This window comes from Mixophyes fleayi, chromosome 9 (assembly GCF_038048845.1).
Source record: "Mixophyes fleayi isolate aMixFle1 chromosome 9, aMixFle1.hap1, whole genome shotgun sequence".
Taxonomy (NCBI): Eukaryota; Metazoa; Chordata; class Amphibia; order Anura; family Limnodynastidae; genus Mixophyes; species Mixophyes fleayi.
In genome coordinates this window covers 10,442,834-10,470,766 of record NC_134410.1, presented here as the reverse complement: position 1 = coordinate 10,470,766, position 27,933 = coordinate 10,442,834, and the positions used below count along the sequence as shown (strand labels likewise).

The 27,933-nt window shown below is 41.8% G+C and overlaps 1 protein-coding gene across 2 annotated transcripts in view; it reads left to right on the top strand.

Annotated features, from left to right (window-relative positions):
• Window positions 1-761: 761 nt before the first annotated feature.
• Window positions 762-27,933, top strand: part of SYTL4 (synaptotagmin like 4) — a 46,249-nt gene continuing 19,077 nt past the window's right edge. The window contains exons 1-4 of one of the 2 annotated variants that reach the window (XM_075186358.1): window positions 762-863; window positions 20,928-21,106; window positions 24,716-24,931; window positions 26,569-26,687. In XM_075186358.1, coding sequence (XP_075042459.1) covers window positions 20,988-21,106; window positions 24,716-24,931; window positions 26,569-26,687 — 454 coding nt within the window. In that variant the 5' untranslated portion in view covers window positions 762-863; window positions 20,928-20,987. Of the gene's footprint in view, window positions 864-20,626; window positions 20,717-20,927; window positions 21,107-24,715; window positions 24,932-26,568; window positions 26,688-27,933 lie in introns of those variants that run through there. The other variant, XM_075186359.1, reaches the window with a different exon arrangement.

The window sequence follows — 27,933 nt, the reverse complement described above, 5'->3', positions numbered from 1 at the left end:
CTGACAGGAGTGTCTGCCGCTGTTTCCACCTCTGATTGTGCTGCAAGTACATGAACACTTCCTTACTGTACTTGACCTATAGCAGTGACCCTTTGCTCTTGGGGAACTGAATGCATACATACTGCATGATATATGACATTACACCCACCCAACAGGGTATTATCACAAGTTTAAGGAATGCTAAATAATCACATTTTATACATATTAACATAGAGCATATAGAATTGAAACTGACTCTGAGAAGAATATCCAGCAACCGAAACACGGGAAGTGGTACTGAGCAATCTGTTGATATTAAATATTTCCAGTGACATTTCTTCAACTAATGGGAAGTGTGTGAAATGTACATTTATATAAACTGTTACTTATTTTCTCAGATGAAAACAACGTAATAAATATGCTTAACATATACTGATAATCGTTTATATGGTCTGGAAGAACCAAGTCTCTTGTCAGAACCTGATTGGTTCACAGGTAGGTTGGTGAATAAGAAATAAGGGTGATATCTGGGTACCAGGTAAGTGGGAAGGAAATTATTTAATATAAGAAACTAGAGATAAAAATGAAACAACTGACTTTGGCTTAATTTAAAGCTTTTTATTTCCCCTTTAGCCATTTTTGAGATGTTTGCTTCATGGTCTCTCTTGACTGTTTAACCTGTAACATGAGTCTGTCTGTGTGTTCCCTTCATTTCTGAGCGCGGGCCCTTTAAGAGTCCTCTGCCTCTCCCCTGTTCCTGCTGCAGCTGCTCCTGTGAAAGTTTGTGATCTCTCTCTCTGTCACTCTCCCTTTTCCGCCTTGTGGAGACAGGAACCTGGATAATACCCTCCACACTGTAGCCTGACTCCTTCCACCAAGAGCAGGTAAGTCCCAGCCCCCTGATTGCCACATAACAGGTGTCACCTTAATGTAACATGGGATGCAGACACCTGCACCTATTACCTGCTAATGTGCTTGGTTCTCCCTCCCTAAGGGAGAGCAGCCATCCTTAATCCTGGGCATACTAACTCTCCTTTGTGTATATCAAGCAACACATAACCCACAGTGTTGTAGTAAGACCTTGCACCAACTCTGATGAATATTTACAGTTCTTGTGCATTGAGCGGGTGAACATTATTTATCTGAAAAAGATTTGCAGAGAGAGATGAAGTGAATGCTCATTGCAGACTGGGATTATACAGTAAAGCTCCCCAGCCAGACCTCCTGTTTCTGCTGTTATGTGATGGGTTTAGAGCTGTCATTAACTGAATGAGTTCTGATGTGTGTCTGTGAAATGTCTTTGTACAACCTGTGGCTCTCCATCTGCTGATGAACTACAAGTCCCAGCAATCCTTTTAAGCCCTTGGATGTCAAGAGTGCAGTTTCACATCAGATGCGGAGCCACAGGGCTTTGCTATATAACTTGTTTAACTGGATTTTCCATGGTAAGGTCAAGCAGCCTCGGTTCCCACCCCTTAGCGGCCGTTGCTACTTTTAAATACAAAAAAGGCTGAGCTAAATGCAGTTATAGATTGGCTGTGATTACGTCTACTGTACCTGACATCTACAAGTCAGATAAAACATTCTTTGCGTTATATTTTTCTTTCTGGTATTGTTTATATGTTTTGTGTTTTTGTTGTTTCTACAACACAATCTATTTCTTTTCCCCAGTTTCTGAGCTATATGGGGCATTGCTGCTCTTTGTGAGTGATGAGCGTTCAGTTAGGAAGGGTGTGAACGTTTTGGCTGGGTGTTTTTCCTGAAATGACACACATGGGTTCATTCTACCTACACTTCCTGCTCAGTGTTACCTAGTACAAACAGAGTTATTTTCGTTACATGTTGATTATTGTGTGTTCTGGTAGTTTAGTACTAATCTGTTTCATTTATTTGGGTTGTAACTTATCATAAACAATGTAAAACATTCAAGGCATATAACCGGTCGGAGAGATATACACACATGCCTTGAAAAGTAGCAGGTTTTTAATGCGGTTTTCATGCATTGCGCTTTTACCAATAAAATCTCTTGGGCTGGTCTCGCGCTTTAACGCATGAGAAGTAGTTTGTGCCACATTCTTACATTTTATTGATGTGTTTAAAACATACTTGCCAACTCTCCCCGAATGTCCGTGAGACTCCCGCATTTCAGGTCGGAATCGCAGACTCCCGGGAGAGCTGGCAAATCTCTTGCAGCCCGTTACTGGCTTCCAAAAATAACGTGATTCGCATTTTGGCCCCGCCACCCGAGAAATAACGGCATTCCCGTTGCGGGGGTGGGGCCAAAATGATGCATTTGGCTGTGACCCGCCTCCTCCCGCCCTCCAGTCACGCCCCTCTCACGGAAATAACTTCGCAAAAGTAGGTAAGTATGGTTTAAAGTTTTAGGGGCCTATTTGTCAAGCCTTCAACAATGTGGAAGCTGCTGCTTTAGGATGGTTTAGGCAAATCTAAGTATTGGGGCTATTTATTGTCAGCCTAGCTCAGAAGATATCAGAGATGTCTCCTGCATTAGTCAAACTACCATAGAATACTGCAGTCCCCATTATTCTCATTGGGGACTGCGAAGAGGACCCATTTATCAAGCTTAACTTTTCTGGTGCCGCTAAAAGCTGATGCTATCTAAGGATGGCGCTAGCAGGTCCAGAGCCGTAACTAGGGCTGTGCGACAGGGGTGACCGCCCAGGCGCAAATCTGAAATGGGCCGCAATTTAGGAATATTTTAGGTTCATTTGGCTAAAATTGAGGGCTAGGGGGGGCGGCATTTGTCTTTCTCACCCCAGGCGCTAGAATTCTAAGTCACGGCTCTGAGCAGGTCTTCTGGCTAAAGCACCACCAGAGATCCCTCCCCAGGCTGGGCGTACCTTCCCTCCCTTCTGCCCTCCCTAGGCTAATACACCTGTAGTGCCCCCCCCCCCCCCCCCTCTGCTAATATATAGGAATATACAGGAGTATTCTCCAGCATTCAAAGTTACAGGTTGTGCATTCCCTCTTCCCTGTTCTTGCAGATCTGTTGTCCTATAGTTGGCAAGTTGGCATCTGAAAAGTCGGGGTCCTGTTTTGCAAATATGCAAAAATTGTATTAAAATGCAGAATGTTAACAAACCCTGAATGATTAGTCTCTTTTATTCAAACACAACCCTACATTATGGTCAGATAAAACTACCCCATAGCACAGGCAGTATAGGCAATATATAACATTGGTCAGAAATATAATCAGATACAAACATCTACCAGCCCCATCTGACTAGTATGTAACATTCTAGTGATCGCAGAGACCACAGAGAGCATTCGTATAACTGCCACACAATACAGAGAGCCTGTCTCTTTCCCCCCCCCCCCAAAACTGCTCTAGTTTTAAAATACCCTTTCAGCCATTTTCATTACCACCCCTCCCCCCATGCAGCTAGTTTCATTACCACCCCCCCCCACAGCCATTTTCATTACCACCCCCTCTGCAGCCATTTTCCTTAATCCGATAGCCGCTATCACCCCCCAGACTCGCTTACCTCAGTCACAGTAGTTTTCCTGTTCAGCCTGGCAGAACATACATCTGCTGTTAGCTGCCTGTCAGTGTTAGATTAGAGAGTACTTAGATCATACTTGCCAACTCTCCCAGAATGTCCGGGAGACTCCCGAATTCTAGGTAGGTCTCCAGGACTCCCAGGTGAGTAGGTCATCCTCCAGAGCTACCATGACGAGATTCTCAGGGAATCGCGTCATTTTGGCCCCGGAATTATGCCGTTTGCTAAGCCATGCCCCTCCGTCCATACTACCCATCTCCCATCCCGGAGTGAAACATCAAAAAGTCGGCAAGTATTCCTTAGACCAGTCTCGTGATAATCTTGTGAGACCAGATTACCGCGGCTGTACTGACAGGGAGCGAACAAGCTTTGGATTTCCTGTCAGGCTGTCTGTCTGTATAGTGATTTTCGGGGCCGCCCTCTTTAGACCAGGGGCTGCCCCATGTGGCCAGCCAGCCCCGGGAACGCCTAGCATCCATAATGAAAAATATTCGTACAAACACAATATTAAATGTCGGCGGCCTGGCTACATTAATAGGGGAAATATGCTATTGATGATAAATGGGCCCCTGAGGACACCATGGTGGATATGAGCCCTTAAGAAAACCTTTCATCTTATTTTTTAATGTGATTTTAAGGCGTTCGTTAGCTGCTGAAAAGCGCAGTGACAGCAGCCAGGTGTGAACGAACTCAAAGTCTATTCAACACTATATTAGAAAATCTACATAGTCTAAAGTCGTATATTTACTAAACTGTGGGTTTGAAAAAGTGGAGATGTTGCCTATAGCAACCAATCAGATTCTAGCTGTCATTTTGTAGAATGCACTAAATAAATGAAAGCTAGAATCTGATTGGTTGCTATAGGCAACATCTCCACTTTTCCAAACCCGCAGTTTAGTAAATCTAGCCCTAAAAGTCTACTCCATTTTTGTTTTTAAAGTAGGATAACCAGAACAGCCATGTCCCTCTGGACACATAACCGCACACATTACAGCAGAGGTAACTCATATGTGTGCAGTCACATGACTGTCTGGTAAGCCTACTGTAGCAGCCATATTGCTTGAGGGCAGTAAGTCTTATCTAAAAAAAAACAAAGTGCATAAAAGGAATGTTTTGATGATGCATTGTTGGTGTCTGGATAGTTCTATTTCGTAATGCGTTTTAAAACAAATATGTTAATTATATAAACTGTTTTTGTCTTGTTTCATTTGTAATATTTGTTGATTGACATATCAGATGATTTTTTTTTTTTATAAGTTTCTTTGCGTAGCTCAGTAGGAATGTTTGTTGTTGTTTTGACAAGAAAATACATCAGATGTTGGAACAAACAAGTTGGACAACACTGGAATTAGTAAATGTAGTAAACTGGTCTTTAAGGGCCGCTTACCAGAATTTAGGGATTACCTAATTATGTTCAAATGGGAATGAACATTTGTATCAGTCATTTTAGATATTGTTATACCCACTGGAAACAAAAAGGAATTCACAACCGCCAACAGGTCATGTTTTAAGGATTTCCTTACAGCAGTGGCTCACTATCAGTCGGGCCCTCGCTGCTTTGGACCCATCATGTAGAACTTTGGGGTTGTCATGTCAGAAGTCCCCACAGTTGCTTTTACTTGGCTGACGGGGTTGAGCAGTCAGCTCTTGGAATCTGTAATAAGACTGCTAGGATTGTATGTGAGGATTAAATGTAGCACCTGCTATGATTGGCTGCCGCTCCTGTCCAATTAGATGCCATGTTCACTGAACACCTCCAACCTGGGCGGGTTGAATATTCTACTCCGTTCTTCCCTCTGTGCTGACATCTCCTCTCTTCTCCCAACTGTCACATATGGGGGGGGGGGGGGGGGGTCACAGGGAATTAAATTGTGTGTGAAGTCCAATTGAAGCCATGTGTGATGCGGCTCTTTGGGATATTACAGACAGTATTATAATACCTGGTAGTGCACACAAGAGGCTTTGACAGGGCTTTGTGCACAATTTAATTCCCCTCAACCTGCTCAGTTGAGGTTGCAGTGGTGGTCCAATGGTGGAACCCATTGAAGTGCTACACGGGGGAAGCGGGGTTTACTAGTGCCTGGAAACCCCACTCAAAGCCTGGGGCACTGTATAATTGAGATGGCTGGACCCTGTCCCCGCTTCACACGGCTACCTAACAGTAGTGCACGCAGCATTGCCCGTGTATATTATGGGGATAGGAAAAGTTGGAGAGCAGCCAAGTACTGTCTACAATTATAGCTACGCCCACTGGTGGTGTGGTGTAGAAACCCTCCCTCTCTAAATCCTGCATTTGCCCCTGGGAGGGAGGACAACCGTCCAGTTGTAGCTCAGTCTCTCTCATCCCGGTGTATATGGATAAGTGAAGGAGAAACGGAAGTCCCCACACATGCAGTTGTGATAAAGATGAAAGAAGTGTAGCATCAGGAATGGAGCCTGCAGCTCAATTTGACTCAACGCGGAAACCTCACCCGGCCCGGACACAGGAAGGATTGACAGACTGAGGCAGGTAATGAGGTGGCAAACACAAATGATGGAAATACTGACACCAGGTCATCCTCTGATAATGAGTAAATTACTATCCATGACAACATAACTTTATAGACGAACACGTCATCTCTCCACAGTAGTTTTTCTTGCTCAGTGGCGGGCTGGCCCGGGGGGCATCGCCCCCCCGGGCCGCTCGGTCAGGCTGCTATTAGGGCCGGGGGGTAGGCCGCCCCCAGATGCTGCGGCATCGGATAACCGACTGGTAGGGCGTGTGTTGAATCGGCTCTGGTTAAGGTGTGTGCTTTCCAGCATTTGGGCGAACGTTAGACGAGTCAAGATCGCCAGTCGCAATTTCTGCGGCACCTTCAGAGCGGTTTGCTAATTTATGAAGCGCTGTTGGTGCGCACAATGCTTTTGTTTTAACCTGCACTCCTCTGCAAACGCCATCTTGATCTATGTATTTTGACAAAAACATAGCCAGACTTGTGAATAACTGAATAAACCCCCCACAGGCAAAATGTTCACATCAACACTGTAAAATAATACTCAAACATAATCTGCTACAACACAACCACACTAAACAATGACAGTGTTTTCATGATCAGTTCCCAGGAGACAATACAGGGAAATAACTTTGGCAGAACGAGATTCTTTCCTGTGTGATGTTTATTTGGTATTTATTCAGTCAGCTGTGCAACTTTATCTCTGCTAGAACAGTATTGTCCATGTGTAAAGTTCCTGTACAAAATGCGGGAGTCTCACGGACTCCCGGGAGAGTGTGGCAATCTCCCGGATCTGCCCACTTCCTAGTGAAGTGGACAGAATTCGGTCCAAAATGCAGCGATTCCAAAATGCCGTGATTTTCGGAGCTCCGCCTCCTGCACGCCCACCTTCCCCGGCAGGCTCCCGGATCTTACTTGCCATAAGTTGGCAAGTATGTAGTAATTCTGTTATGACCTCTGTTTGTTTTTGTTTGTTTTCTGTTTTACCTTAAATATGAAATATTTAACTATATTATACATGCCAACTCTACTGGAAAGTCCGGGAGACTCCCGAAATTCGGGTCAGTCTCCCGGGCAAGCTGGCATTTCTCCTGCATCCCAATCTCACAGAGAAAATGACGCGATTCTCGGTGAATCACGCCATTTTGGAGGGTGGGAGGGGGCGGGACGAGGCCAATTGCGTCATTTTGGCCTCGCCCCCCGCGATGTGAATTACGTTTTGCAGGGGGCGGGGCCCCCTCCCGCCCTCCAGTCACGCCCCCTCTCCCGGAAACAAGTTTCCGGGAGTTGGTAAGTATGAACTATATGCGGCCTAGTTATGATATTGGGGTGATTTTCTATGGCTGCTTATCCCGTCCTTCTACAGTGTAAGCTCTCAGTGACAGGGCCAACTCCCCCTATTGTTTCATGTCTGTCTATTGTCCGTCTTACTCGTATGTCCTTTTCATGACTTTTTCTATATTCTGTGTGAGTCCCCACAGTTTTACTGACATTCATTTATGCTACTTGGGTCATACTTGCCCACTCTCCCGGGAATGTTCGGGAGACTCTGGGAGACACCAGGGAGAGCAGGCAATTCTCCCGCAACCTGCCCACTTCAGCAGGATGAAAGCCTCCATGGCATCAGGTTGTAACTGTTTTCATGGATTTGTGATTTTGCTTACTGTATTAATAATGTCGTATCTGTATCACAATTTTCCCCAGCAAATCCCTATAAATACTAGAGATCCTCAGGTTCAGTTCCCCGAGAACCGAGCACACTCGAACTTAGCAGATCCGAGTACGAGCTCGGTACTGTCGCGCGCCCTCGGAATTGAAAACGAGGCAAAATGTCATTGTGACGTCGTTGGATCTTGCAAGTTTTTAATTCCTTTTTAAGATCCAACATAACGATGGGTGGGAGACAGGGCGGACCCCCATTAAGGGCGGACCCCCATTTATCTTTTCTGCCACTGCTGTGTGCTAATGTGTCCTAGATGTGCTAGGAACTGCCGTGTGTTTGTGTCATTGCTCTGTCGCTTACCATCCAGCCAGGTCGCTGCAGTCTTTGTCCGAAAGTGTATGAAAATAATATTGTGACCTTTTGAGGTGGTCTAAATTGACTGCAAATGACTTGAAATTAATGTTATTGAGGTTAATAATAATAATGTAGGAACAAAAAAAGAGCTAAATTATGTGATTTTAGCATATTTTAGTTTTTTTAAAAAAATATCTAAAACCAAAACCAAAACCCACGATGGCGGTTTTGCCAATACCAAAACATGAAGCTAATCCAGATCCAAAACCAAAACCAGTTCATGGGGTTGAGTGAACATCTCTAGTTACAATCAGATCGTTAAGCTGTGGACATGTGAGAGTGACATTCTTCCCAATGGTCACATTTAGGTGGCTGAATCAATTGATAATCGTATTGAAATAGGAGGAAAAATAAAATTCAATAAGCTCGGATTTGGAACAGAGAAACCGCTGTTACATGAACTCCGCCCACCTGTCATTCCAGGGATTCAGTTATCCGCGAGTGCGGAATTAAACAATACCGGAGGGCAGCGCAGGACGCTAGGCAGGATCCTTCACAGCTCATTCTCCATGTTAAGTAGTGCATTATTATTATTATTATTATTATTATTATTGTAGATTTTTAAGGCACCACAGTGCTCCGGAGCGCCGTACAGTAGGAAAGACAGGACATACATAAAATAGGACATACAAGGTAGACATGAAAACAAAGGGTATGAAGGACCCTGCTCATTAGAGAGCTTACATTCTAAGTGGGAGAGGCCACAGCTGAAACAAGAGGAGCGAGTGTGGCTCAGAGTGGAGATTGGGATAGTTGTGAGGGTGCATTAGTGTAAATGGTATCATCAGGGATAAGGTCACCTCTAAAACAGAGATGGGGTATCAGAGAGCGTCTAAAGATTTGAAGGCTGTGGGAAAGTCTGATTGAGCGTGGTAGGGAATTCCATAAGTGGGAACAGCACGGGAGAAGTCTTGTAGGCGGGAGTGAGAGGTGGTTACCAGTGCGGAGTGCGCAGGTATAATTAAAAAGTACCCGGAATTTATATGACGTATATGTACAATAACTTTGATCGTACAACTTTCCTACAATACGTACGCCCTCTAAATGCCTTTCTAATGAGCATTGAAAATTTACATTTTTATAAAATAATCATTCGTGTTTTGATTATAAACTGAATGAAAATGATTGGACTTAAAACTATGTGCGTGAATGAATTACGTGTTGGAAGTGTTTGTACATAAATCATACATATACAATGATGCGTGTGTGTGGTGTATTAATGTGATCTCAAAAAGTAAACATTTACTCCGAGGTAATAATTTAGTTAGCGCACATCTTGTGGCTTCCCGACACAAAGCAAGTAAACAAAGTGCATAGTAAACAAACGCACAATCTCGCTTTCTTTGTAATTTCATGTGTAGATATTGTTACTTGTTCTTCCTACACACAAACGAAAGTGAAGAAGATTAAAAAGTTGCAATAAACCAATGTGAGAGCCAATGTCCTGTAATTACTTAATAGTCTTAGGGGAACCTTTTTAGGGTACGACCAAAACAATGATTGTAGCTGTAACAATGTATCGGGCTGTCACCAAACCAGTTAGCAGGTCTCCGTTTAAACACACCACACCTCACCTCTCCTGTGTAGCCCGAAGCGTCAACACAAATGTATGTAAGGAACTTAAATCCGCCTCTTCTTAAGTCATTCATCCTCCTCCTCACTTCCAGCTGTCCTGGTTCCTTTACATTGTAATGTGAATAGGTTGCAGTTTAGAGGTTAGTCATGTGTGACCTTCAGCACAAAGGTTCAAATGTAATTATTCCTCAGGCCGAGAGTTAATGAGAGAAACCCGAATCCAAAGCTACAGTTCTATTCAAAGCCACTTTAATCGTTACTTATTGCAGTGATGTTTTATCATACTTGCCAACTCTCCCGGAATGTCAGGGAGACTCCCTGAAATAGGGGTGATCTCCCGCACTCCCTGAAGAGTCTGGCATTCTCCCTGATGCTGAGCCAGTACAAGACGTGGTTGGCTTCGCCATCTGTGGCATGATGACACAGTTCAGAAATTGTGTCTTATGTCCATGTATTGATGCCTATGGAGGTGGCCATTTTCATGGAGACCAAGATTTAATCAAAGACTGACAGGTAAGACAACATGGCTTCAGTAATGGAGACAGAAATGTAAAAGACACTTTAGTCTCTAGAGATTCATTAGCTGCTTTTCTTTAACACACAGTTGCCTTCTCTCCTGGAATGTCTGGGAGACTCACGCATTTCTAGGAGACCTCCTGGGCTCCCGGGTGAGCAGGGCAACCTCCCGGTTCTCGCCCCCACAATAGATAAGAGGTGGGGCTTAATGATGCAAATATTGTCATCTTAGCCCCGCTCCTGCTGTAATTGGGCAAAATTGTGACAATCATTTATGGGGCGGGGCCAAAATAACGCTATTCATCAAGCCCCGCCCCCGCACGCCCACCTCCCCCAGGATTGTCCTGAGGCCAACTAGGAAAAGTTGGTAAGTCCATGTGTTTTATACAGCCTAGGGTGTATATTGGAAGTAGGTTACAGATCCCTTCCCCACCCCAAACTGAAAAGGGAAACAAATAGTGAAAAAAACTATAAAAATATTGTACAATATTTACTACATGTTCTATAATGGTGTCTGGTCCTCCCAGACGAGTATCTACCGACAAAGGATATTGCAATAAGTTTTTGGTTTGGCTGTAGTTGCTTTGTACTTGCTGACCTTGCTGTGTGAGTTATACTCATACACTATTCATCCTCGGAGATATTATAGGTCAGACATAAAGATTACCGGCCTCCCTAGTACTAGAGGTCACATGATGTGTACATATCAGCACAGACATTACGATGAGCACAGTCATTCTTGGGTCTATTTATTACATGCTTGACCGGTCTCCCAGAATTCCAGGAGACTCCAAAATTCCGGTTTGATCTCCTGCAGTGAAGTGGATGGGATGGGGGCCTCCATCAAAAGGTTTGTTGCCTATGGCGCTACTCACAATGCCCTGCCGCCCCCCCTCCGTACTTATACTTCACCTACCCTTTGGGATCTCCCAGATGGGTTACAAAATAAGTTGGCAATTACGATTCATCAAGACTCTGATAAATTGATGAGTTTCTATTGCTGCATGGTGGCTCAGTGGTTAGCACTTCTGCCTTACAGCACTGGGGTCATGAGTTCAATTCCCAACCATGGCCTTATCTGTGAGGAGTTTGTATGTTTGCGTGTGTTTCCTCCGGGTGCTCCGGTTTCCTCCCACACTCCAAAAACATACTGGTAGGTTAAATGGCTGCTATCAAAATTGACCCTAGTCTCTCTGTCTGTGTGTGTTAGGGAATTTAGACTGTAAGCCCCAATGGGACAGGGACTGATGTGAGTGAATGAGTTCTCTCTACAGCGCTGCGGAATCAGTGGCGCTATATAAATAAATGGTAATAATAAAAAATATTAATCGCTGCCTATTGTTGTTTCAATTTTGAAGCTGTATTTACTGCTGTCTCCCAATGGAGAGCTCAGCCCAGCGTATCGGGACGGGAGACGTACTGCTCGGATGGGTACTTCCGTTTCTATCTGAACCTGTGTAGTTGGTGCTCTAGCATGCCAGTCACACGGCATTGTGGGGTAGACGGAGGACGTGATGATGGCGGTCAGAGCAGTGCGCTATTGAACTGACTGCTTCACTGGGACATCACAGCCCTTCTAGTTGAGAGCGATCACATACAGGAAAGGAAATCCATTCTGCTCATCTGATTTGTGTCCGTTAGGTAACACACTGCCGTTATTCAATGACTTTTACATACCCCAGAGCACTACTATAACAATGCGTTCTGCACACGTATAGCGTTTGATAAGTAACGCCAGTGTTTCACCGAACACCTTAAGGTTACATAAGGTTTCCGGAAAAGATGACGCTTACGGTGGCTAATTTGCAGTAAACTACTTATCTACATTTTTTTTTCTTGACTGCTCTTTCTTAGTTAAGCAACGTGCTGCTAATGTCCCTTACTCAACGGCTCTGGGGGATTATCTGTAAAACAGTAATAAGTGCACAATAGATGGCAAAACAAATCAAAAACACAGAGACAAAAAACCATCTAATCCCAGATATTTAAATCCTCCTCTCCACCCGTTGCTCTATGATACAGTGTGATGGGGGAGACTTCTTGTCTGTGGTTCCAGAGCCTCAACAACAGCAAAGTGGTTACATACCAACATATAATGACCAGAAAAGTGATGTTTACTCGTCTGTGACGGACTCCGCATGAACTAATTCATAAACCGATCATTATCATAAGGATGTGAAATGCTTTAAAATTCTTGGCAGATGGAGTAAATCTATTGATGTCAATACAGCGGTCACAAAAATGTGTTTTTGAGTCCAGAACAATTATTAATAGTATATAAAATGCACCGAACTATAAAGTTGTTCAATTGTTTCAGGTAATTTATATATTTTTATGTTTTACTTACATTTTATAATTATTTTTTTTCTTTTTGTTGCAGCATTGATGGTTTGGGGTCATTTAACCCTTTACCTCCCAACATTGATACATCCTAAATGGGGACAAAACAAGCCACGCCCACCATTCTTCCCAGAGCCCGCCCCAGATCCACTCAAAACACTTGGTTTTAGTCAAAGCTCCACCCACTTCTATGTAAGCTCCGCCCTTTTGTCGGACCACCAATATGGATGGTCCCACTGAAATCGGGACAGCTGGAAGATATGCTTGCATCTATTTGTTTGAGAGCCCAGATATACCCCAGAATGCATACAGTCACAATTGGGTGTCGATAGTGTTTTGTGACGGAACAGACTATTTCTAAGATGTGCAAAATTTTGTATAAAAAATTAGCAAGTTCCACTTTCGTGGATGATCGGGACGGGCAGCATAAGTTAAACTAATACCCCTGGTGGCTGTTCAATATATCTGTTTGGCCTGTAAAGCTGGGTACACACTACACAGTTTTCATCCAATAATCGGCTAAATCAGCCGACATACGACCTCTCGTTCAAAAGTCGGGTCAGTGTGTGCAGTGACACGATGGTCGAAAGTCTGCCCAAATGGACGATTGTCGCCTCATGTGGTTGGTCGTACCGTTTAATATTTTTGTTCCAATCTCGTTTCCGCTGTGTAGTGTGTATAAACTTCCGACCGATCCACAACAGTGAGTATGAAATAAGTCATTGCTCACGACAACATGGCTGTAAAAAGTCGCTAAAGGGACGTCCGCTCTTCCCTTTATCGTCCTAAACAAGGCTAGTGCGTATGCAGTCCATGGACTGAGCGATCGGACCATCGATCGCATGTAAAATCGCTCGGCATAAAAAGTTGGTCGGAATTTCTGTAGTGTGTACCCAGCTTAAGATTTAAGCTTCAAATGACCTTGATTTCCCAGGCACATAGTTCACATCACAAGGTGCCCAACGGAATAGCACTGAGATAAAGGATTTATATCACCTTAAAAATCCTCTCAAATGAACAACATACATCCAGATTCATCTGGTCATTCTTTACGGCTGCTTTAAAGTTTGCCCCCGTGATTCTGCAATATACAACCTGTTTATTTACCCACAATCGTAATTTTCAGACTGCATGAACGTGTTTATTGACATTCCACAGGTGTAAGACATCTGTCTTGTCAGAGCCACAAATATCCGTAAAATGTAACTGCAGATGTCAGTCTCGCGAGCCCTAGAATGTGGGGGCAGAAAGGGACCCACAGGTCCGTCTAGTCGGCCCTTTTTTTAGGGTTGTTTTTGCTGTTAATCGCATCCATGTATTTATTAATTTCATGTAGGTCTATTATGTCAGGCGCTACGGAATCTGTGGTAACATAAAAAAAGTTGTTCATTTAAATAATTATTTAATTAACGATAATCATGTTTGCTGCATTCTTGAATTCTTCTACTGTACGTTGTCCATGCTACAACTGTCGAGAGATTATTCCGTGGTTTCCGCATGCAATTCATGAAGCTTTGTTATGCACCATTTTAGTCGTCCTTTTTCTATTTTATTTGTCTCCAGTAATTGTACAAATTACTCAAGTTGAGGTCTTAACAGTGACCTTTAAAGTGGCATAATAACCCCTCTCCTCCTGCTAATACCTTTTCTGATACAACCAAGTGTCCCTGAGAAAAGACTGTATAGAACATTGTATTCCTAAAGCTGCATAAATGTATTCTTTAATGACATGTAACTATTTAAGCAAAGTTACTTGCAACAGTGATATAGAGCATTGAATATATTTTAAAAAAAAAATAGTGTTTGCTAAAAATTGTGACGAGTTTAAAAGTACTGGAGAATGCGGGCATCGATCCCGCTACCTCTCACATGCTAAGCGAGCGCTCTACCATTTGAGCTAATTCCCCATCTGTTCTCATTTCAGGAAACTAAAAGCCACTTTCGTGGTGTTTTGAATTGATCTCTGTTTTCCTCCACACTGGCCAAATTTTCTGTTGCAATTTAATGGCTTGTGTCTTACTTAACAGAGTAACAACAACTTCTGAGTTTAGTATTATGCTATTTTTGTTCGTAGAGCTTAAAATTGCTGCTACATACAGACCTTTCTGTGCTTATGGCTAAAATTCACTTTGCAACAATTTCACCTGGTTTCATGTTTCCGAAAGCTCTGTTTTTGTCAGGCCAAAGAGATGGGGCCTCATTAATGTGTGTTGAATTTTATTAATTCTGGGTGGATTGGGATCGGTTCAGACCGTCCTGAGTTTTCTTCTCCGATGTTGTGGGGTATGTGATGGTAAATACAGCGATTTACACGGCATTACTTCCCACTGTATCGGGTAACATGGTGTGAATTAATCGCAAGTTGAACTTGTACGATCGGTATTCATCGGGGCTGGTTAAATGTGTACTTCATAGACTGGTTTAACCTCATTCCTAAAGTTTTGTATGTGACCATTTTAATCAAAAACAAAACAAGAGAAATGGGGGAAGGACAGAACCCGTGTGAAAAACAGCTGATGGAAGATGCATAAAAAGTTCTTGTTAAAGCTGCAGGCATTTGTTGCACCCAGTATATTTTATAACATACTTGTCTACTCTCCCGCAATGTCCGGGAGACTTCTGAATTTCGGGGAGTCCGTCCGGTATAGTAGGTCATTATCACTATTCTGCCCACTTGCTATTAAAGTGGGTAGGATGAGGGGCTTGATGATGTTATTCACTGCATTTTGGTTCCACCCCCCACAGCGCTACGACGCGATCACTGCCGTGAGCCAAGGGGGCAGGGCCAAAATACTGACACACACACACACACACACACACACACACACACACACACACACACACACACACACACACACACACACACACGACCTCCCCTCCAGAGTGGAGTTTGCTAAAGCTGATAACCAATATACGCATATATTAATGCTAAATCATTATATAAACAGAAAAGGTGACCGGTTCTAATCTTTATAGATTTGTTGCTGGTTTGTATCGTTAAGTTGCTCATTACCTTCTTTTTCCAGCAACAAAGTGTCCTGGAAATTGTATTACAATATTATTATCCTTTATTCATATAGTGCTGTCATACCGAACAGTCATATACAATCAGGGAACCTTACTTAGGCACGTGATTGGTAACTACACCGTGTTGCTCTTGTTCATTCCTACATGGGTTGAATACAGGACATAACGCATTTACATTAAAGGAGTAGTATTGTACACAAATTACAATCTACTATACTAATATTTGGGCCAATTGAATATGTTCTTTGTTGCTGAGCTGTCAGTCAGGCTCTGGCCCCCTGACTTATATAATACCCGTCCCCGCCATACTGATTTGTAAGCACTCTCCTTCCTAAGCCTGGCACTCGTGTAGTAAGCTTGGGATAGAGCAGTCCTGTTGGTGACTGATAGAAGGACTTTCTTTGTGAACAGACAGTGTTGTATCCACAGTCTGAGATAGGAAGCAATCAGGGATTCCTGAAAAGTGGTGGGAAAAAAAAACCTAAATTGATATATATCAAACTTTTCAGTGTTTTACTCCTTCCTTCCGGGAGATCCCAGGGAGACGTAGTGAAATGCGTCATTTTGATTTACAGCGAATCGCGTTGTAGAGGCTCCTATCCAGGATGTGGGTAGTATGCGGTAGAATTACCTGCTTTCCCAGGGTCCAGGAGACCTACCCGGTATTCCAGAGTCTTCTGGATGTTCTGGAAGAATGGGCGTATTACAATAATAATTCATGAATGTAGTAATTCATTGTTTTAGATGGTTTATTATGTTATTATTCACTGAATGACTTCTGGCGCCAGGAATTTGCTCCTTTGCCGTTTCATGACGATCAGGTGGCGTCAGGTTAATCATTTTGTTATCACAAATTGATTGTGTCAGCTGTTTGTCCTTACCGTGCCAAATCTATCTTATGGGTCAAACCAATGCCTCTTATTAAATATTAACATAGAGATTATTATAGAGTCATATATCTATCTTCATACCCAGGGCCCCTGGCACGAAGGTACATAGTTCAATACTATTCCTGGGGTGAGAAATTACAGATTTTTTTATTTGAAATTAACAAAAAATTAACTTTTTATGGTGCTATTGCTATGATGAACATTAGTTTTGATTAAATATATTGTGCACAGTAATATTTCTGTTGTACGGCATCAGTAACTTTCTATACTATTCCTTTATGGTTAATACCGCCACTTGTACTCTATCTCATTAGGAGAGAAGGGTTTCGTTTGCAACAGGTGTCAGTCATTATTGCATATATTCTACAATTGGATGGACAGTTAATTGCACCTTTTCTGAATTAATTAAAAAGCTGGTTTTATAGAGCACCTGACCCAGCCGTTTTCCACATTTTGCCTGAGAAAGCCCGTTAACATACATGGGTGAAACGCGTCGGTTTAATATTCATATCAGTTTCTTTAAGGTTATATTTTTCCTACAAAGACATACAACACTGCACGACCCTAGGATACTATCCCGTTAGTACTGCTGACATTTGCAGAAGGAGAACAGCTAAGTTTAACTAGTAGAAACTACCGATTGGGATATAGAACGCTGATGCAATCCCTTCTGAGTAGACCGGCACCGCTGTACCCCGGCATCTACACAGGAGACAATACAGACTGCGGATACAGACCCTTACCAGGATTTGCAAATTAACTCCAGAGAGCCTTCTGCCTATAACTCTTTGACACCGCTGGCTAACGGGAACTCTTAATAGGTAGGGGCAAACACAGGATTTGTAGAGGGGGGTTTCCACACCACGCCACCAGTGGGCGTGACCAGCATGCAGAGGGGAGTGGCTATAATTTTAGACAGTGCTTGGCTGCTCTCCAACTCTTCCTATCCCCATAATATACATGGGCAATGCTGCATGTACTACTGTTAGGTGCACGCAGCTCTCCCTTTTCAAGCAGAGCTGTGTGAAGCAGGAGCAGGGTCCAGCCACCTCAAATATACAGTGCCCCAGGCTAAGAGGGGGGTTTCCAGGTACTATAAAAAACCCTCTTGGTTTGGTTATGAATAGGGGCACAGGAGCTTTCTCGAATCCACCTGGAGAAGTAAGACGGGGACCCACAGAGGATTAAGAGGCAATATATCGACGCCGGATACCCAGCGACAGGGTATTTTATCCTATCTTATGTAGACTGTTTCTGGATCTATTTAGTGCATTATGGGACTGAAGTTTCTTCTTTGTTTCTGAACTATCTAGTTTTACCTCCCTTCCCCCAACATTCCCACCCGCTGGACAAACCTGTGAAATCGGTACAGTTGGGCGATACGTTATGACGTTCTGCTTGATCCACTCATAAATCATTTTGCTAAGTCAATGAAACACCTCCTCCTCTAGGAGCAATTATTACACAGAGGGTGGAGGTGTTTCCTGAACAGAGGGGTCTATTTATATAAAAAGAAAAAAATAAATATTTTCCTGTAACCTCGTTGAATTTGCTAAATAATAATAATGGCACTTTGAAGAGCAGCGACTAGTTATGAAAGTGATGGAATGAATTCCTGCCGGGGACGATAAAACACCTGGATTAGAGGATACATTCCCACAACTTGCTTTGTTTCAAACTGAAACGTGAGTAATTGGGCATAATGTAGCCCGTAACATTATAAAGGGTATTAGAATCCACCTCAGCGGTGAGTGACCTGTATAATGTCACAGAGCTATTTTAATATGCTTATAATGTATGAGGCACTTTATTCCATCTATATTTCATTAGACAAATATAAGAGAAAATAAAAAAACAAATACAATTATTGGAGCTGTTGGATGCCCCTGTCGCATGGGAGAAGTGCCAACATAGAGGGAAGGGATGACGGAGAAAGCAACAGGTACTGGCAGGATCGATGTGACATTTGTTGGCTTATTGAGGCGGCTGCCGTTGCAATTATTTGTTGTACGGTTTGTGAGAAGATAAAATCCCTGCGCTCAATACGCGACAACTCCTTTCTAGTGTCAACAAAGCAGCGCTACTATGGAAACGTGATACATAGCAACGACACAAAGACTGAAGACTTGCATTTGTTTTAAACAAATCACAACCTGAACCCTGGGATTTTACAGAATCGTTCCAGATGTTGGCAGATGTTGGCAGCGCCTGCTGGCACTTGTAGTACCACAACAGCTAATGAGCCCCAAGGTTACCTATATTTGTTCTAGGGCAGGCCTGGTCAACCTGGGGCTCTCCAGGTGTTTGTGAAACTACAAGTCCCAGCATGCCATGCCAGCTATCGGCTGGCTATCTTGTAGCAATGCATGCTGGGGCTTGTAGTTTCACAACCCCTGGAGAGCCTCAGGTTGGCCAGGGCTGTTCTATAGCACTGCTTGCTGTACCTTTATAAAGCCTATTCCTGTGTACGGTGGTCCCGTCACTGTTTGGTAACTTGCATAGCGATAGTTCAGTAGAATCAGACATGAGGGTAAATGTATGAAGATCCGATTTCTGCAAGTCGCTGGAAATCGGTGACTTTGCAGGGCAAATTTAAAGCAGTGATGGCTTGTCAAGGCAAACTTGCCTTGACAAGTCATCGCCGCTTTAAATTTCCCTTGCAAAGATACTTGCAGAAATCGGACCTTGATACATTTACCCCCTGGTCTATAAAATACAGCAATACCTTAGTAGCTATAAGAGTCCTCTGTGTGTTTTGTGTTTTGCAGACCCCAATGTTTGTGAACAGATATTATAAGATACTCTGAAAATAGGCAGCGATATCGGGAAATTGACCTGATCTCACAGCATCCGCGGCCCCAAAACAACTCCCGCAGCCCAATGGTAATCCAATAAAATATTGATCAGATAATAATTGGAGACCTGTTTTAGATGTGGTCAAGAGATGACCTCTAATGACCCAGGCAGATGTTTTCCGAGCCATAGCAGTAAAATTTCGTATTGGGCTGCACTCTATCCCAGTTTGCAAGTGATGTAATATCCAAGGCATAGGCAAACCGAGTGCCTGGAAACCCCCCTCCAAGCCTGGGGCACTGTATAATTGAGGTCGCTGGACCCTGCTTCCGCTTCACACAGCTCTGCTTGAAAAGGGAGAGCTGTGTGCACCTAACAGTAGTGCACGCAGCATTGCCCATGTATATTATGGGGATAGGAAGAGTTGGAGAGCAGCCAAGCACTGTCTAAAATTATAGCCACGCCCCCATGCATGCTGGTCACGCCCACTGGCGGCGCGGTGTGGAGACCCTCCTGTACAAATCCTGCGTTTGCCCCTGCCAGGGTATCCCTCCATCACAATTCCAAATTAGTACAATATGCGCTCATTGACTAATTGTTATAGCATTAATATGTGTACATGTAATAATTATACAAACTTACTTGGCTGTGTCCTAGGAGTACGGGTGTGTTCTCTGTTGTCACCCGTATGACCCTAACAGAATTCAGTGATATCGATTTGATGATCTAATAACATTTTCTTTATTGCATGATTAAAACCAGTAACCTAAACCTTAAAAAAATCGCAAGAATAATAATGCACAATCCTTATTAAATAACACAAAAATAAATAATACCACAGATCCTGATATATCATAATAAACATTTTAGGTCACATTTCCTAACAGAAATTTTTATTAAAATACACTAACATCCACAGCTAAGACTAAAATTTAGATTAAATTAGAATACACCACCAAGCAGCAACAAACAATTCAGTTAATCACGATTATAAATCACATAAATTATTAAATAGGTAAAATAATAGACAACAAAATTAAAGTACACTGCATATTAGATTGGAAACTTCGAAACTAAAATACCAAATAAAACAAATCCTTTAGGAAGTGATCGCAATTCCACTTAAGTCAATAGTGTCACATAATCCATTAATGTTTATCATGATATATCAGGATCTCCCATCATTATATAATCGAAGGGGGCACATGAGGGGAGAGGGAGTGGTTGGGAAAGGGATATATGCATTTAATGATTAAAATTATTCTTTGTTGACAATTTGTATCCAAAAGTCTATGATGCACCTCAGGGCGTTTGATGATTAGAGTCACCAGCCCAGGACAGGAACTTGTCACACTAGTTTATTACTTTAAATATTTTTGTTCTGATATTGTGCCTTCTCTATTTATTGGTGTTGTGAGGATCTCATGAACTGGAGACATTGTATCAATAAGAGTTGAAGGTAGCGACATTTGGATCTGAGACCAGCTGTGTGACTATATCATAAAGGTGTGTGATCCTTACAGCATTATGTTGAAGCAGCTGTAACTACTTGTAACAAGCTATGTGTTTAAGAACTCCAGTAGATTATATATATATATATTGTATGACTTCTTTTTAACGCATTATGCAGCCTTCAAGGCTGGAGTCATATAATCACATTCTTCACAAAAACACAGCCCTGTTGTAAACCTTAGTTTTCTTTTTTTTTCCTCCTAAGGCTGTCATTACCTGACTGAGGGATTTGCCGCATTTTAGGGAGACAACCCGAGGATCCGGCATGACCCAAAACACAGAAGTGGTCAACCTGTCCTTTCTGTCCGAGACGGAACGAGAACTCATCATACAAGTTCTACACAGGGATGAGGAGCTCCGCAAAGCAGAAGACAGACGAGTCAGGTGAGCCAGCCATTCTGGGGTATTGTATATACAACGTCCCTTCTAATTACACTACTTACTGCACAAACTTTTCACTAGAACAAAACTATTTCTTATTATTTTTTTTATCTAAATGTAACAGTTGTGTTAACATAAGATTTAGCTGACTTTTTGTTCTTTTGCTTTGATGTGATAAATATTTTTCTCATAACCATTTCTTTCAATAATATTGGGCTTGCTTATTATTAAGCAGCAATAGGACTAGTGTTCTATTTATGCTTATTGTAATTTATCATTAAAACCTCGCTGAAGCGGGTGAGTGATACTGTCCGGCAGGAGTTAACTTTCTGCTTCACCAGACCCATGTTAAGAGATCAGCGCATACGTGACCCAGCTTGCTAGATCATGCTTGTGCAGTGAAACTGGAAGGTCGCACTTGGGTTTCTAGTTCCACTTGTTAAAAAAAAAAACAAAAAAAAAAAACTATAGGTTGGCGCTTTGGTTTGAAAAATGCTTTGTTTAAATAAATTTATCAATGATTTTTCACTTCTATCGCCACCTTTTATTAAATAGGCTTCCCAATGAGGAGCCAGGCAAACCCGTCCGTATTCATCGCAAACACCTTTCATCTGAGAACTGATGTTTCTCCCTATAGTAAATAGACCCCCAAGTAGCTGATTTTTCTGTCTGCACCTGGCAATCCTAAATCAACTATTTTGAGCTTGTTAACATACGTTGTAGTTTTTTTTGCTTTATTTTGTCTTGTGGAGCTTTTGTTTTTTGGTTTTTTTTGTATAATTGTTTACGTTTAAGTATTTTTATTGCATATGTGTATATTATCCTATTTTTATCATCATCAACACCTCTAGGTCTATTTAAATAGGGGCATATATATAAGTAGATGATTAATGGATCAATAAACCTAAAATACAAGTTGGTTTATATAAAAATAAATAACCAAGAGGTTATTTGCAATTGATGCACAGCTTACTCCTATTTACCAATTAGATGATCATATTCAATTATATTAAATTCTCAAATTCTAAAACATAACTTGTATTAATACCCATAAAACATCACCATTAATATACAACGAAATATAACAAACAAGTCTATGGGTGATAATAGTGTAGAATTAAAATTATTGGATGCCCCTATTCGTCTCTAATACTAAATAATTGACCTTTATTGACAGGATACAAAGGCTAAATGTATAACTCCCCATATATCCGGGGTAGCTACGTTTGCTTGATTCCTTCCTTGATATAGGTTCCGTTATCTGTATTTATAAATCACCACAAATTATATCTAAATACACCTTTATATGCTTGTTCCACGTTTTTATGTTTATAACGTGCAAACATAAATCATTCAATATTACAACTATTCTCCATATTATCCTAGTTCTCATCCCAAGTGTATCTAATCATAAGACAGAATGGTTACATTAAATCTTCTTACTGTATCTATCTTATAATGTCCCGTAACTGTCCATATTATGTGGTACAAAAACTGTAGTGATTATCCAATATTTACATTGTAATAAAATGGGCCTAAATCTGATCCTTAATGTTGTGTGTCCACATAAATAATTTAGACAGTCCTAATCTCACAACATCTTTTAGTAATGTTGATTACTCTGCGTTCTGTTCTAATAGAACCAGTGTAATTTCCCTATTGTTGTGTGATTAGGTACTCGGTATAGCATTAATTATGTATTTGGAGAGTGCAGAGTATCCCTGTTTTCATATATATATATATATATATTATATGGGTTTATGATGATGCACCCCTTGACATAAGGAATACAGCACATCAGCAAATTGTATAAGTATACATTCTCATGCATTAAGGGTGTTCTTACTTCCACAATTAGTGCGACCCCTCTTCCTTCTTCCTTCTTTCTTCCTTCTTTCTTCTTCTTTTTTTCTCTTTCTTTTATCTCTTCAGAATATGCTCAGTTTATTCCTGTATGCACAACACCGACCATTCAAATCAATCAGATCAATGGTGATTACATATTAACTTTGCAAGCATTTTATGACCTAAAACCACAAATTAATACGTAGATTAGAACATCATATAAGACCTTAACCAGTAATATCGCTCCACATGGCAGGACCACTCAATATCACCCCACATCCCCCCAGATACAGGCATATGTCCAAGTAGACCTTGCCACATCTTATCTGGTGTAGACTTCTAGTACCACAACTTCCCCGTTTCCCATCATGTACAATGGAGGGCACATTTCTATTTAGACAAGTTACGCTATATAAAATATTTTAGACATGTTTCCTCATATACCTTGAGCAACACTGCCCAAGAAACAGAAAAAACAACTTAATTTGTCAATATATGCCCTGTAACTTGTTAACTCTTATGCGTCCTTCTACTATTTTATACCAGCTTCAATTCAACTTCCATTTGTGTGAATTGATTATCCATATTAGCACGATTTACCTTCAGATCTGTGCTCTACATCTGTCATAACCATGGGCTGAAATCGTTACTCTGGACACTGCCGGTCCTGAGTACATACACACTGCAGAATCGGCACGCCATTGTTCCATTTTTGAACGAGATTTTAAGTCCAGTTTAAAAATCAAATGAAACGACACAATGTAATTTGGAACGATAATCGTTCATCTTTGCAGAGTACACACTATTGCGATAACGGGGCGAACGGTTGTTTATCGTGTGATTTGGCCCAATAATCGGCTGAAAACCTTCAAGTGTGTACCCAGCCTTATATTCTTGGCACAGCAAATATAAAATGTTAAATATCTCAAGATTTGTCATGGTATTGAAGCTTATATATATATATATATATATAATCTGTTAATGGTATTAATAACCACTTAATGTAAGGCATTTTTGTGTTTTGGGTTCAGCAGTCATTTAAAATTCTATTTATCTGTAATCAGTCAATTGAAATAAATGCAATTCCTGATACCTCTTGCTGAGTTTTGGAAATATTTCCAATTCAGGAAAGGGTTAATGAATGGTTGGGTTCAGGGGTCCTTTAATCAAATAACCTGACAATTCCAACAGTCTGTTCTTTACTGTTTCCTATTTTCGATGTGACATTGTAAAGAAATACTAATCGGAGAGACTAATTTTACCAAAACTACTACTACTATTTAATGTGAGCATTAAAACATGACGTCTCAAATTACAAACAAGCTCCACTAACGGCTAATTACAGGTGATGGTTTCAACCTTAGATGCAATATTTTATACGTTTCCACAAATGTGTAAACCAAAGTCCATTTTTTTACTGCAATAGGACAAAAATAATAGAGCAAACATTTAAATTTTTTTACTTTTTGTGTACAAAACGTGCTAAAAAAATAAATAATTCTAAACCTCTGTCCTTTCAGTTCAATGCAACTGTTTGTTTGTTTTTTTTCTCATTCATGCAGATTTTCCGTCACTTAATCGTAGGTAAATAGTGAATGTCGTACTGGTATAATATAATGACACAATGCTTTATCCTCTGCAACATTACCGCACAAACACTATTTCCCTAAACCATTGTCTAAGACCTATCATTATATAAGTAACCTGATTGCTGGACAGAGGAGTTGACGTTTATCGGAATTTCCACAAAATTTTGTTTCCTGATAGGAGGTTAAAGAATGAACTGCTGGATATACGGAGGAAAGGAGCGAAGAGGGGCAGTCAGCGGTACAGCGACAGAGCCTGCGCCCGCTGTCAGCAGAATATGGGGCGTATTGCTCCCAAAACCAACACCTGTCGCGGCTGTAACCATCTGGTGTGCCGAGACTGCCGCATGGAGACCTCCACCGGAGGCTGGAAGTGTAATGTCTGCATCAAGGAGGCGTGAGTATAATTTCTAAACCTTTATGCACCATCTAAACATTTTCGGAAAACCTATTCGACTGATTAACATGAGCAGTTGTCCACGTTGCGCCCGGTTAGTCATGTGATCTCATCCTGACAAGAAATAATCTCCCTCCTCCTTCTGGTTATACTGACATTAAAGCCCCAGTGTGGCATGATATATACATGTAACATGCATGTGCAGCTGTGTAATTCACAATGTCCTCTCACACACAAGCTGAGCTGTGAACCACTTCTTATAGTGTGCCAGCCTCATGCACTCATTGGGGGCGGCCATATTGTAGCCCGTAGAATGTAGCCTATCCGTTTGTTAGGAACTAGTGACATCACTGAGCCATAGGGTATTAGGTCAATGATGGGAAACCTGATATACTTTAATGAAGTTTATTACACTTAATTTTATGTAGAGATATAAAAAATACCCAAAACAACTTTGGTACCCCACGTCACTCATCCCAAAATGCACCCACATGCTCCAAAATTTTAACAAGTGCCAGTCAGACTTGCCACTTGTTCCAAAATAGCCCCCCATGCCCTCAGACCCCAACTTGTAACATAATGCCCCACGTGCCCTCAGATTATGGATGAACTCCGAAACATCTAACACATGCCACCCCTTACCCCTCAGGCCTCCCCGTATGCCCCTCAGACCTCCCCACATGACCCTCAGACCTCCCCACATGACCCTCAGACCTCCCCGTATGCCCCTCAGACCTCCCCGTATGACCCTCAGACCTCCCCACATGACCCTCAGACCTCCCCACATGACCCTCAGACCTCCCCGTATGACCCTCAGACCTCTCCGTATGACCCTCAGACTTCCCCGTATGACCCTCAGACCTCCCCGTATGACCCTCAGACCTCCCCGTATGACCCTCAGACCTCCCCGTATGACCCTCAGACCTTGTACATGTCCCTCAGACCTCTCCACAGGCTCCTCCCTTTCACTCTTATTCTATGCTTATAGCAAAACCAACAGCTGGCTGGGGGGGTCTCAGATGAAGGCTCATTGGGCTGCTGTTGCCCACCACTGTGGGCAATAGGGGGCCTCTGATTGTGGCCACTCACTCATTGTGAATTGATAATATTATATGTTGGTTCAGCCTATAGTAGGCAGCTGGCGAATGGAGGATGACACATACAGCTGTATGTGGGTACACTTGTAATTCAATTTCAAAGTATAAGGGGGGGATATTCTTTAGAAGTTGGGGGGATGGGATTTTTACCTTGAATCTTTAGAATGATTATTTTTTTTGTACTTCATTCCACAAAGACCATTTTAAGATGTGTCCATTGTTATAATATCTACCCCCCCTCTAACTCCCCCCTCCCGCTGCCTAATATAGTGTAAATATAACGTGTGATACTTTGACTAACAGACTGGTGGAAAAAGATTTCTATGAATGTTTTATTGCATTCAAAGCAACAGCAGCTCCGCTGAGCAAGCGTCATCTCACACTGTGTTATGAAGTTTTCATTTTAAAAATTAACTTGAGACCATGATAAAGGTATTTAGTGCTGATTCACACATCTACACCTTCCCAGTGTGAACAATACAGCAGTTTTCTGTGTACAGTTAGCAGAATACACACAATGTAATATTCTATTATTTACAGCGACCTGAAGAAATCAACCGGAGACTGGTTTTATGATCAAAGAGTGAATCGCTTTGCCAATCGCCTCGGCAGTGATCTGGTGAGGATCTCGCTCCGTCATAAACCTGCAGGTCTTACAGGTACAAGTCTGTTGGCTCCGGAGACTGAATTTATTGTATGCATTATTTGTTGCATTGGAAAATTCAATTTTTAAGAGCGATTTGGGGATGATCCCCCCTTCTCCCATCTAGCAGATCTGTGGGGATACCGTGCAGAGAACCCCATGAGTTCAGAGAAACTTGCCCTCAGCGGTTGCTGCATGGTATGTTTCTCCAGGGTTCACGGCCTAGAATAAAATGTTGCATATGGAGGTTGTTGGACGAACCGGGTCAACAACTCCAGGCTGTGCGCCCTGGAGATTTATGCAACTGGAGCCAGCAGAGGTGAAATGGGATTAATCCCTAAGCCCTCGGGGTCTTTCTGGATGGACCATTAATGGGCTCCTGTCTCACTCTATTAATCAAGACACTGAATAAGGATTGGCTGGTCACCTGGTGTTCCCTGTTTATTTCTCTCATTGGTTCATGTTACATACACACTTCATTGTTAGAGGTGTTGGGAAAATGTTCTCACTAGCAGGACATGGACTATATTCAAGATTTTAATATACATTTTTTGGGGTATCAGTTCTTTCATCATTCTCTTCTTTATCACACATTGAGGGTCTGATTCAAGTCGGAACGCAAAATGTGCTTTTCAGGAGTACGCACCTATTGCATTATTTCAGCCAATATTCAAAACCAAACAGTTTTTAAGATACGTTGCGATGTGGATAGCGTTGGAAATACGTTCCGTATATACCGCGCGTGCTTACGATGCAAGTGTTAGACACATATACAGGCAAAAATAGTTTTTTGGAGCAATTGTACTGCTGTTTGTTTTCTACTTGTCTATGTACAATGAATTCACATCAGAACGCACATACGTGGATATCCACAGTTACCGCCATTAGTCCAAAACCTCCTCTGCCCCCTGGTAATGATCTGATATTAACCCTTTCACTGCTTTACCTATTTCAATATGCAATGCCAATAACTACCCCTTTATCACAGCCTTTACTATCGAATACATATCATTAATAAAAATTTATATTTCAGGAAGAATACAAACACAACATTTTTTCAATGGAATCTAACGTTTATCTATTCATAAATTAAAATAAAAAAATATGTATAATTTTTTCCAATATATTTTATACTTTTTTTTCCCCATCTATTTTTTTAATTTCCTCCAGTTGTCCGTCGGGTGCGCAGGTTTTTGGCAATCATACAATTCAAATCTGAGAGGTAATGCCACGTTGGTCTTCAATATCATACGGCATTTACA